The 13887-nt window shown below is 38.5% G+C and overlaps 1 protein-coding gene across 3 annotated transcripts in view; it reads left to right on the top strand.

Moving 5' to 3' along the window:
* LOC110464479 (metalloreductase STEAP2-like) overlaps positions 1-13887 on the top strand; it is a 71250-nt gene that overhangs the window by 22395 nt on the left and 34968 nt on the right. Inside the window, exon 1 of one of the 3 annotated variants that reach the window (XM_021519719.1) lies at positions 7024-7170. The exons of 1 other annotated variant lie outside the window; for it this stretch is intronic. In XM_021519719.1, the coding sequence (XP_021375394.1) occupies positions 7091-7170 (80 nt within the window). In that variant the 5' untranslated portion in view covers positions 7024-7090. Of the gene's footprint in view, positions 1-7023; positions 7171-8056; positions 8337-13887 lie in introns of those variants that run through there. One more of the 3 variants, XM_021519722.1, reaches the window with a different exon arrangement.

The following is a 13887-nucleotide window of genomic DNA, read 5'->3' as shown; positions in this document are numbered from 1 at the left end:
TCTATGGTAACACAAAGTCACGTATAACATTTCTATTACTCTATGATAACACAAAGTGACGTGTAATACTTCTGTTACTCTATGATAACACAAGGTGACGGGTAATACTTCTATTACTCTATGATAACACAAGGTGACTTGTAATACTTCTGTTACTCTATGGTAACACAAGGTGACGTGTAATACTTATATTACTCTATGATAACACAAGGTGACATGTAATAATTCTGTTACTCTATGGTAACACAAGGTGACGTGGAATACTTCTATTACTCTATGGTAACACAAGGGGACGTGTAATACTTCTATTACTCTATGGTAACACAAAGTCACGTATAACATTTCTATTACTCTATGGTAACACAAGGTGACGTGTAATACTTCTATTACACTATGGTAACACAAGGTGACGTGTAATACTTATATCACTCTATGATAACACAAGGTGACGTGTAATTCTTCTATTACTCTATGATAACACAAGGTGACGTGTAATACTTCTATTACACTATGATAACACAAGGTGACATGTAATACTTCTATTACTCAATGATAACACAAGGTGACGTGTAATACTTCTATTACTTTATGATAACACAAGGTGACGTGTAATCCTTCTATTACTCTATGATAACACAAGGTGACATGTAATAGAAGTATTACATGTCACCTTGTGTTATCTTAGTGTAATAGAAGTATTACACGTCACCTTGTTTTACCATAGAGTAATAGAAGTATTACACGTCTCCTTGTGTTATCATAGAGTAATAGAAGTATTACACGTCACCTTCTATTACTCAATGATAACACAAGGTGACGTGTAATACTTCTATTACTCTATATTAACACAGGGGGATCAATTTCTCTCGTTGACTTGCCTTTGGCGATTACATGATGATTACAATTGTCCAAGGCATGTCTAAACTTGACAGGTACAATAGTCCATAGTCTGGTTACTCGATAACGGGTTAATGCCACTGTACCTTTATCTCAGTACAATGGTACTGGTCCATATAGATAACATACTCTTAACGAGCAGTGTCCTCACATTGTGACCGACACGTACAACTTAGGGCATTATCCGTAACAATGTTAGTGCATGCGTTATAGTTCATTAAGAGTGATGACGTGTACAGTACGGGAGGGACGATAAAGTACCATATAAGGTCAATATACAGTAGTACTTTCAATAGACACGTGATTCACTTGCTCTGTATCAAGGATGGGCTATTTAAATAATTAAATACGTCAAGGACGCTTTTTACAAGACTAGACTGAATCGGGTGTTCTCTTCTTGTCATTTTATTTAATTTCATAACATGTAATCGCCGACGCGTTACGTATAAGCATTACATAGTAAATGATTATCACCAATTAGACAATCAGTATAGGCACGTGGATGGCAGTGTCACTAAACAATGGTAACACAAGGTGACGTGTAATACGTCTATTACTCTATGGTAACACAAGGTGACGTGTAATACTTCTATTACTCTATGATAACACAATGTGACGTGTAATAATTCTATTACACTATGGTAACACAAGGTGACGTGTAATATTTCTATTACTTTATGATAACACAAGGTGACGTGTAATAATTCTATTACTCTATGATAACACAATGTGAGGTGTAATAATTCTATTACACTATGGTAACACAAGGTGACGTGTAATACTTCTATTACTCTATGGTAACACAAGGTGACGTGTAATACTTCTATTACTTTATTTATACGTGGATGGCAGTGTCACTAAACAATGAACATTAATTTCCTGGTGATGGAGATTACATTTTTACTTGTTGTACCTGTAGGAACACGTTTCCTCAAGGAGACAGTGTAAGGGAGATAACTCGTACATAATTTAGGCCTAATGTGTACGAGTGACAGCCTCTACGTGATTGATAACCCCGACTTGACAGGGCGATTTGTAAACCATACGATAGTAAGATATGTGATGGATTGAAATATCAGTGATAAAACCGCCCTAGATGATAAGGACACCTTAACCGACTACGGTAGGAAATAGATGTTCGTATGATTTACTGATGTGTATCATTATAATATGTGTAAGGACTGAGGTGACGTGCTTAGCAGTGTTAATTAGTTGTGTCAGGGACGTGTAGTGAAGTATATACTGTCCCTGGTTGTGTGAAGGCGATGGACTTACCAGTCAGGTACAGTGTAGATTTTACACATTAAACGTCTTCAGCAAATCTGTCATTCTACTAATATTTTCACCCATAGCACGAATTCATATTTACTGCATGGAATCGAGTTTACATATTTACTGTCTGGGATAGCAACGAACATTTTGATTCATAGCCTGGTAATTTATCAGATTTCACTCGCACTGGTCACGTCCGTTTAACATATTCTGTCATAACACAGATATTTAATGGCATATTTAATACGACTTCTGTACACGCTATTGCAGAATGTCGTCCGTTTGGACTTACATTAACGACGAAGAATAGTCCTAAGCTAGGTCCGGAATGACGGAGATTCATCCAAAATCAAGTGCATGGTCCTTTTCGGCTCATTTCGTTCGAAGGACAATGTGGGCTTATGCCATACCGTGATCTCCGCCGTCCGTCTATCCGTCCATCCAACCGTCCGTCCGTCCATCATCAATATCTTCAATCGACCTCTTCGTCAGAACCGCTGATTCAATTAAAGACTCGAAGCAACCCCAGGTGGTGGTGATTCACAATTACACAAGTGCTGAGACTGACCATCCCAGGCAGTTCAGGGACAGGGTAAAAAAAAGGGTGCTACAGCAATATCTAAACGACATCTCCTCTTAAACTATGATATGAATATCGACCGTATTTGGTCCCGGAAGAAATTCACGGGTGATTGGCATTGTTTAAATTTAGAAAATTGAGATTGCTTTCAGCGACTCCTTCTTTGTAACTAAAATATGGGTACATCTATCAATCGTTCTGTTTGGTTGAAAATCGGCCCCAGGGTTTAGCCTTTTTATTGGTGACTTAGTCGACCTTGGACCATAATGTTGATCTCTGGTCACCCCTAGAAACTTGGTCCCCGTGTCGTGACGTCTCCCATCCCCTTAATCAGATTTACAAATGCTTGAAATTCTTGGCACACAATTGACCACAAACATGTTACAAGAATTGATCCGGGTGTTTATCAGAAATACAGGATTGCGCCATTGGTCTGGCCCTATTCCTTTGATCTTATTTGCAAAACTGTTTTTAACGAGAATATTTTGCAATCGTTGGTTAAATATCCATGTGAGTGGGCTTCTTGTTTTTAATTAACTATGCAATTGTAATGTTTCTTATGACGTCACAGTTACTATACATGTAATTATATATGGAGATTTATTATAAGGCAAATCTAGATGAGCAAGTGATAGCAGCTTGTTATTCAACGTGAGATACACATATACATGTTGTATGATGCAGTCGAGATTAATTTGAAAGATGTATTGCGTTCAACTGTTATACAACAGAAGTAAGACAATATAACCATTTTTCTGTTCCATTTCAACATTCACCAACACAGATGCAACGACCACGGTGTGACGTACGTGGCGTTATATATTACTTATTTTGTTGTCTTGATACAGAAACGACAAATGATAACGCATATATATGCTTGTTAAATAATCACGTGTTGATGTACGTATGGTTGTAATGTAACCATCCATGGCCGTTTTAGTTTTTCTCGATCCAAACATTTTATGTTCAGGCAAGCCTTGACAAAGCCGTACAAGGCCTGCACAAAAATGTGCATGTCTGCAATGATTTATACCCGAAAATGTTTGATTTAAAAACGGACTGACCGGTTGTTACGCATAAACGAACAGGTCCGGTTTACCTCCCCTGTTTACCTCCCATGGCACGATGTGCCTGTGGCCCTGTAGTTTAATATTGTTACAATATTTATAACTTGTAACTGGTAAGTTCGTTTAACAGCGTCCTCTCCCATTCACCCTTTTATCCTATACAGTAAGATATTTTGTCTATATTTTGCTGAGATGTTGAACAACCAACTTTGTTTTAAAAGATTGACTTCATTCAATAGCATAAAGGAGGGTGTGTTCTTATATCTAAACACAATGCGCTAATGGAGGGTGTGTTCTTATATCTAAACACACTGTGCTAATGGAGGGTGTGTTCTTATATCTAAACACACTGTGCTAATGGAGGGTGTGTTCTTATATCTAAAACACACTGTGCTAATGGATGGTGTGTTCTTATATCTAAACACACTGTGCTAATGGAGGGTGTGTTCTTATATCTAAAACACACTGTGCTAATGGAGGGTGTGTTCTTATATCTAAACACACTGTGCTAATGGAGGGTGTGTTCTTATATCTAAAACACACTGTGCTAATGGAGGGTGTGTTCTTATATCTAAACACACTGTGCTAATGGAGGGTGTGTTCTTATATCTAAAACACACTGTGCTAATGGAGGGTGTGTTCTTATATCTAAACACACTGTGCTAATGGAGGGTGTGTTCTTATATCTAAAACACACTGTGCTAATGGAGGGTGTGTTCTTATATCTAAAACACACTGTGCTAATGGAGGGTGTGTTCTTATATCTAAAACACACTGTGCTAATGGAGGGTGTGTTCTTATATCTAAAACACACTGTGCTAATGGAGGGTGTGTTCTTATATCTAAAACACACTGTGCTAATGGAGGGTGTGTTCTTATATCTAAAACACACTGTGCTAATGGAGGGTGTGTTCTTATATCTAAAACACACTGTGCTAATGGAGGGTGTGTTCTTATATCTAAAACACACTGTGCTAATGGAGGGTGTGTTCTTATATCTAAAACACACTGTGCTAATGGAGGGTGTGTTCTTATATCTAAAACACACTGTGCTAATGGAGGGTGTGTTCTTATATCTAAAACACACTGTGCTAATGGAGGGTGTGTTCTTATATCTAAAACACACTGTGCTAATGGAGGGTGTGTTCTTATATCTAAAACACACTGTGCTAATGGAGGGTGTGTTCTTATATCTAAAACACACTGTGCTAATGGAGGGTGTGTTCTTATATCTAAAACACACTGTGCTAATGGAGGGTGTGTTCTTATATCTAAAACACACTGTGCTAATGGAGGGTGTGTTCTTATATCTAAAACACACTGTGCTAATGGAGGGTGTGTTCTTATATCTAAAACACACTGTGCTAATGGAGGGTGTGTTCTTATATCTAAAACACACTGTGCTAATGGAGGGTGTGTTCTTATATCTAAAACACACTGTGCTAATGGAGGGTGTGTTCTTATATCTAAAACACACTGTGCTAATGGAGGGTGTGTTCTTATATCTAAAACACACTGTGCTAATGGAGGGTGTGTTCTTATATCTAAAACACACTGTGCTAATGGAGGGTGTGTTCTTATATCTAAAACACAATGTGCTAATGGAGGGTGTGTTCTTATATCTAAACACACTGTGCTAATGGATGGTGTGTTCTTATATCTAAACACACTGTGCTAATGGAGGGTGTGTTCTTATATCTAAAACACAATGTGCTAATGGAGGGTGTGTTCTTATATCTAAACGCACTGTGCTAATGGATGGTGTGTTCTTATATCTAAACACACTGTGCTAATGGATGGTGTGTTTTTATATCTAAACACACTGTGCTAATGGAGGGCGTGTTCTTATATCTAAAACACACTGTTCTAATGGAGGGTGTGTTCTTATATCTAAACGCACTGTGCTAAGGGATGGTGTGTTCTTATATCTAAAAACACTGTGCTAATGGATGGGGTGTTCTTATATCTAAACACACTGTACTAATGGAGGGTGTGTTCTTATATCTAAACGCACTGCGCTAATGGATGGTGTGTTCTTATATCTAAACGCATTGTGCTAATGGATGGTGTGTTCTTATATCTAAAACACACTGTGCTAATGGAGGGTGTGTTCTTATATCTAAACATACTGTGCCAATGGAGGGTGTGTTCTTATATCTAAAACACACTGTGCTAATGGAGGGTGTGTTCTTATATCTAAAACACACTGTGCTAATGGAGGGTGTGTTCTTATATCTAAACACACTGTGCTAATGATCTTGACGTGCATTCAATGTCACACAGGTCACCTGCGTTACGCATGTCAAGTGTGTTACGTATGTAAGATATGTTAATTTATGAAGACGATTCGTTGGGCACAGAGTCAGTATTTGGCCTTCACGTGCAGGTAATGCAGTTTGTTATGATATATTACCTGGGCCCGCATTTAGGGTCACGTGAGGTAACTACAAACAATACGTATTCTATAATGTTCTATGATGCCTTGCGTCATGCTATCTATCATGCATTTTGTTAGTTCATTCAGTGCCACAAGAGTTAATATGCTGAACAATTTAAAGGCCTATTAAGCTTAATCGGAATACCAAGTAGAAACAGGTAAACATGTGTGAAATTGACTATAATTCTGAAAAGAAAATCTCTAAATGTTATGATGATGAGGATGGTTAAATTCAGTCTACGTTTGCGTGTATTTTACCTGTGAGTTCACCTGTGGTTGTCTGGTGACACCTGAGGTTAGGTGCATGTATATGTGCATCTGTATTTACCTGGGCTGGTACACATGCGGTTGTTTAATCAAATATACAGAAGACGTTCGGATTTTATATCACATTTATAAGACCTAGAGGTGTGGTATTCGGTCTGTAGGTTTCTGAAGGATAATAGCGCATTGACTTGTCGACTCACCTTAAAATCACTAAAGTTTAATTTTGCCATTACCTAACCACTTCATAGGAGGTCAGCGAGTCAGGCCCTTTGGGTCTCTTGTTTAATATACGTATATAAAGATAGCGTAAACAAATAACATTCAAACTAATTATCAAAGATCGCTCAAGTGACAATAAATCACTAAACCCACGCAGGGGATATATACTGAAATACAATATATATATATACGATAAATATCTCTGTAATAGCTAACCTGGAGGGCACCAATCTGTGTACAGACTGACGTCATTCATTCATACAAAACAGGTGTAAGATACGACCGAGTAGCGACTGGTCACATCCGTGTGATCACCCCGTATGAAGGAGAAGTGATATCTAACGTGAAGTGATGGACATATCAGCCGTACAATTAAACTCCTCTACATGTTGCGAGAACAGGTGTCAGGGACCCCTCCCGTGTTTGACGTGGTATGTACATAACTAGTAATTGTGTGTAGATATAAAAAGACACGTGTTTTAGTTCGCTGGTGGGTTACATTTTTAATAAGTTTATTCTAATGTTAAAACAAATGTCGAGGTATTGGAACGTTGGGGTACGGATGGCATCGTCACTTCCCCGATCTCCTCCCTTCTTCCTGTCTCAGCAGCAAAGTAATAACGTCTCCTCCACTATACATTGACTCCTGGCCACAGATCGGTCCTACACCAGCTGTCGTCCCTGTGTCATTAACATGTAAGTCGACGTAGTCCGATCTATATAACCATTCAAAGATAGGTTTGCCACTCTCTGACAATGGAAGTTGACGCATGTCATGTTAAATCACGTTTTTCTTTCTGAACATATGACGCATTTTGTATGTATTACATACCTGGTAATTATATAAGTCACGGTCCATATGAGGCGGGCGACCAAATGGAAAGCTGAACAATTATATTCTGTATATGTATTGTAACTGTATAAAACGGGCGCTTATCAGGTAAGAACTCTGTGACATTGTCAAGAATGTAAACTAGTGGCATTTCGCGAAAGTACTTCATACCTCCCTGGGTACACAAGTACGTATGGGTAGAGTGAAGAATCGATAGATCCAGCCCCTCCTTACCGGTCAATTTTTCGGACTTGAGAAAGGCTGTTCGACAAATAGTATTATTATACGTATGATGTATTGAGTGTGAGAAGGGATCCGGCAGTGTGTTTAGCGATGACACGTATACCATACAATGGATACACATGTATCTGCTGAAGATTTGTGTAAAATGTACAATGATATCCTACTCATAATATATCGTAACAAGACCAGCATTACCAGACTGAAGTGGTTAACTTTGATTGACCGGGGTTTCCGCTAGTATATATGTAGACATCTCTGATACGGTCTACATTTATGACCATGTCAGTTGTGACCGGAAAACGTTACCATACCAGAAATAATTCGTGACAAATTATCTGTCAGGACTCGGAGTATGGGACTTTTAGCCCAGGGAATTACATTAACTTTATAACCAGTGAGCCATGATCGAAAGACATTGGAAAATTATTGGATACGTGACTTTTATGTTTCTTCATGGGTTATGGGAGTGTTAACCCTAGGGATGCCATAGATAGGACATGGAGACGAATTGACGACGGACAGGTAAAGAGTGATATCTGTATTAGCCCACCCTTCACAGGTTTTCTCCCGTTTTAGCCGGGAAAGATCAGATTGTCACCCCTAGGGGGAGATAGCCTCGTGCCTATTAGCACGTGTTCAATTTTGACGTCATAAAAATGTGTCAGCGGTAATTGTGGCGTCGTCAAAAGTGAATGACGATATTCATACCCCACATGTGTTTTTGTTTACACTACTGTCGGTGGAGTTGCGACTGAATATTAGGATGGGAGAAATATAATCAGGGTGTAACAGAAATATCAGAGCCTCGGGTTAGACAACCAAAACACATCATCCCTCGGGTTGGAGATTTCTCTGTCACACCCTCAAAGTAGGGAATATTCTAATAGTCAAACGATATCATAATGCTACAACTGCTTATATTAATTCCCATATTCTGAATGGGATCATCAACCAAAAGGTAGAAACAACTATACTCCCAGAATGATGGGAGGCGAAACCATGGTTTCAGCTACTAAATCGGCTAGCAGTCGCACCTCCGATTCGTATTCCAAACAGTGCAAAGACATTCATGTTTTTTGGAAAAATAGCCGAGCCCAGAAAAATGTGAAATGGAAGACTGTCTGGTCATAGACACTGGATGCTTTAGGTTGGCCAGTTAGAGCGAGAGAGAAGTGCATGCTAAGTTGGGCTAGGTCTACGATAAATCAATTTGAAAGATACGTTAAACAGTTTAACTACTTTTGTGTTGAAAAGACTATTTCGTTTCTGCCAGGTGCATGGCAATCTGATGTGTTTGCATGGTTCCTGTGCTACATCTGTGACAATAGTGAGCGGCCGACATCCCAGCGTAAAATGGCATCTACTGACTTGTCTTGTTTATATGATTCAGTTCTTGTTCATAATAGTGAAATAGAGAGACCGTGTACGGCGCTAGTACAACCTACACCTGTCAAACCAAACACACTCACCAGTGGCATGCCTATTGTCAATTTGTAAAGTTGTTTCAATATTGGGATGAAAATGATCACTTATCTCTTAAGAACCTAAGGTTGAAAACTGTGCCATTACCCACATCGACTTCCATGACACACTCATCAGACTTAGCAACCAGGGCTTTTCAGTTGGACCCCTTGCTAAATTCTTGTGTTGCTTTCTTGTTCGAGAATGATATGACAGGTCAATATCTATTATTTTTTTCGTGAATTAATATTGACACAAGTAGGTCTGGATTTAAAGTCCGTGTACCACCTTCAGATGGTCCACAAACAGATCCAGTGTCAGCTCTGAGAGCGTACCTGGCCATAACGGCACCCCTGGTATATGTTACTGGTCTAGTTTTTACTTCCTCTATAAAGCCATACAACGCATGTATTCCGAATCATTTCTCTCGTTGAATTGAAAGATTGTGGTTTTACATTTGTTAATGCAGTCATGATAATGGGGCATGACCCAGAACCAGTATTGCACATTAGACGTTGGAAGACACAAGAGGTTGTTAACAACTGTTACATGTACATATGTGCATCAACGGCACCAGTCAAGTATACTTCAAGTGTACTATGGTTCAAGGGACTTTCTTATTTATGCCAATAGTAGACTTTCTTATTTATGCCAATAGTAGACTTTCTAATTTATGCCAATAGTAGACTTTTGTAAATTTATATGCAAAATATAAAATGAAATAAAAAATACTTTTAATACAACAAAAACAATACCAAGGTCTGCAAAATCGTACAAAATGTTAGAATCGCCGATGCCGGCAATGGAAACCATTTTAACGCTCATGCAATTTATCAGAAAAATCGTCTGTTAAACTGCACTGATCAACAGGGGCTCGTTACAAATGTCTGAAATACACATATATTCTATAGACCTACTGACAAATATGTTACAGACCTACTGATATGAGTCACAGTACATAAACATTTCAGACATTTGTAACGAACCCCTGTGCTCCGTCGCAAGATCACTCACTTCAAACGCTATCAGTTTCACGCGTCTCGCAGCCACGGTTTCCTAAGTTGCTGACGACATGTCAAATAACGAGGCTGTTATAGAATCTACCGACTGTAGTCAGATTCACATACAATCAACAAATAAATTCACGTCTGGATTCTTCACATAATAAACAAAGTGAAAAGTTCAAATTAACTTCCAAAAATAACTCCCTCGTGGATGGCAAGGTCAGATTTACGGTGTTCACTGTATTTATCCATGCGCGAAATTTGTTACGGGGAAAAATCGAAACAATTTTAAATCTAACTTTCAGCTCAGACTTCTATTGATAAACCTAAATCCCCCTATAGACATATCATACGCAATTGTATTGATACTGAATTGTGGAATAAAATTGAAGTGTTTGTTAAAAATTCAAAGTACTACTTTGTTTGCCAATCAGCACGCGACAATACGCTGTTCAAACTATTGAACGAAATTGTGAAGACTGTCGATAAGGCGGGCATTTTTAATTTTGAATATAAATCATAAGTTAGCTAGCATTATGTTGTTTGCTTGCAAAGCTGTGTCATTCAAATAGATCATAAATACCATACAAAAACAGTTTAATGCTTAAATATTGAACGTTGTGTATATATATAGCTTTATTATACCTTCTGTTAAAATCTCGTAATCTGATTGGTTGAGAGAGATGTGAGCATTTTCAATGTTACTTGCTAGTTTTACAAAGATAAAGAAGACAGGGTGACATTCCAAAAAATATCACATGCGCCAAACGTATGCGTGCACGGTTCGTCCCAGTGCCAGGGTGTGATCAAATCACATTCATTGTTGGTTCATTCGACAACTGTTGAGATGAAGTCTTGGTTTATGTCAAATCAACACAAGGACCTTTAAAAATGGTGAAGTGGTGAAACACCTAAACATGACACTCGGTATAATAAAATAAATATCGCCCTCTCATGAATGTGATATTTATATAATATGATGCAGTGTAACTAGACTTACAGAGTGTTGACATTTAACAGGGCAGACCATACGTCAATAATATCAGATATTATCACTGTGGGATAAGGACGTCCATCCATGAGGGGTCGGGTCAGGTGATGTTAGTGTTGCCCTTATAATTAGTCACGTACGCGGAAGGCCGGTGTGACAGGGTTCGGTATATGACATATGTCACGCGCACCTAGGCAGATGCAATCTCGAAGTTTGGTTAACTTCAAAATCGGTAAATAGAACGATTTAAATCGTCGAATTTGTTGATATTTAAGGAGTAACGTTCCGTTATGTTTTGATCGTCGTCTACACGTGGTTATGTTGTAATACCTGTATGTCACAGTAGTACTGGAGTCCTCTAATACCGTCCCTAAATATAACCCCGTGTTTTGAGGTTGTGTCAACAATGGCGAAATGAGTTCTGAATCCTGCCATAACGGGTCACTACCAAACTACACTATTGATCATGAATATTTATCATTCTCGTGTATGATGGTCCTGGAATAATGCATGGAATTCCGTTTGATGTTTTTTTCTGTATACTTTATAATTTAAAATCTTAATGGATTACAAGTTCATATGATCATAAACTAACAGGCAAACCAGACACGTAGCTCATAATGTAATATTTTACACACAGCACCTGTACCTCGTAATATTTTACACACACCACATGTACCTCGTAATATTTTACACACAGTACGTACCTCGTAATATTTTACACACACCACAAGTACCTCGTAATATTTTACACACACCACAAGTACCTCGTAATATTTTACACACAGTACATGTACCTCGTACTATTTTACACACACCACATGTACCTCATAACATTTTACACACAGCACCTGTACCTCGTAATATTTTACACACAGCACTTGTACCTCATAACATTTTACACACAGCACCTGTACCTCGTAACATTTTACACACACCACATGTATCTCGTAACATTTTACACACAGCACCTGTACCTCGTAACGTTTTACACACAGCACATGTACCTCGTAATATTTTACACACATCACATGTACCTCGTAATATTTTACACACAACACATGTACCTCGTAATATTTTACACAGCCAACATGTACCTCGTACTATTTTACACACTGCACATGTATCTAGTAATATTTTACACACAGCACATGTACCTCGTAATATTTTACACACATCACATGTACCTCGTAATATTTTACACACAGCACATGTACCTCGTAATATTTACACACAGCACATGTACCTCGTAATATTTTACACACAGCACATGCACCTCGTAATATTTTACACACATCACATGTACCTAGTAATATTTTACACACACCACATGTACCTAGTAATATTTTACACACACCATATGTACCTCGTAATATTAACACAAAGCACATGTACCTCGTAATATTTTACACACAATACATGCATGCACCTTGTTATCTACCTTTAATTATAAAACAGACACAACTCCTATATGTCAACACTCCAAAGCATACAGCTTCATCTTTTGTACGTGTATGTACCATATATATGTACAAACACATGAACAACGTATAATCATTTTTACTAGTGTACTACCGAAAATGGAGATTAAACAACAAAGCACTTGTACAATAAAAAAAATCCGTCACCAACGTTTGTCAGTCTTACACGGAAATGAATCCGGCCATTCTCATCCGACTATACTTTAGTAGAAGTTTCGATGCCTACATTATTTCTTATACTACTGTACCCTACCTGGGCTGTGTTATAACACATTACGTAAAAACAGGCGCATTTCGTTGAACCTGCTTTTATTGAGAGGTAAACAAATCTCACCTGTAAACTTGACATGTCTGCGGCTACACCAAGTACGCTCTACAGAATAGGCCAGTGACCTGGAAACTTTGAAAGGTTAGTGTCGTGCGAAAGTCCCAGGAGTTAATATGTACTGTACACGCATACCCTTTACGGTGTCAAATTCTCCCTGTAAGAGTTGATTGTTCCCTTCCCCATAGATAATTAACAACTTTGGGATAGTCTGACGGGTCATGATCATCAGTGTTGCTGAGGTTCGAGACAGTTTCAGACTGGGTCAGGACAGTTCCGTTAACAACGTACATTGTAACTTAGTTGGAGCGACAGTGTAATGATCTGAGGTCCAGGGTTCGAATCCTTCATCTTTGTTTCACACTCCTACAATATATGGTGTTCTTTACGCTGCACATATATACCAATATACAATGTACCGCCTGTAGCAGACATACACTGTACATATATACCAATATACAATGCACCGCCTGTAGCAGACATACACTGTACATATACAACAACATGCAATGTACCGCCTGTAGCAGACATACACTGCACATATACACCAACATACAATGTACCGCCTGTGGCAGACATACACTGCACATATACTCCAACATACAATGTACCGCCTGTAGCAGACATACACTGCACACATACACTGCACATATACACCAACATACAATTACCGCCTGTAGCAGACATACACTGCACATATACAACAACATACAATGTACCGTCTGTAGCAGACAAAGACTGCACATATACAACAACATACAATGTACCGCCTGTGGCAGACATACACTGCACATATACACCAACATACAAT

This window comes from Mizuhopecten yessoensis, unplaced genomic scaffold, assembly GCF_002113885.1.
Source record: "Mizuhopecten yessoensis strain PY_sf001 unplaced genomic scaffold, ASM211388v2 scaffold10995, whole genome shotgun sequence".
Lineage (NCBI taxonomy): Eukaryota > Metazoa > Mollusca > Bivalvia > Pectinida > Pectinidae > Mizuhopecten > Mizuhopecten yessoensis.
Note: the sequence above shows the minus strand (reverse complement) of the source record. Positions and strands in the feature narration are given on the sequence as shown.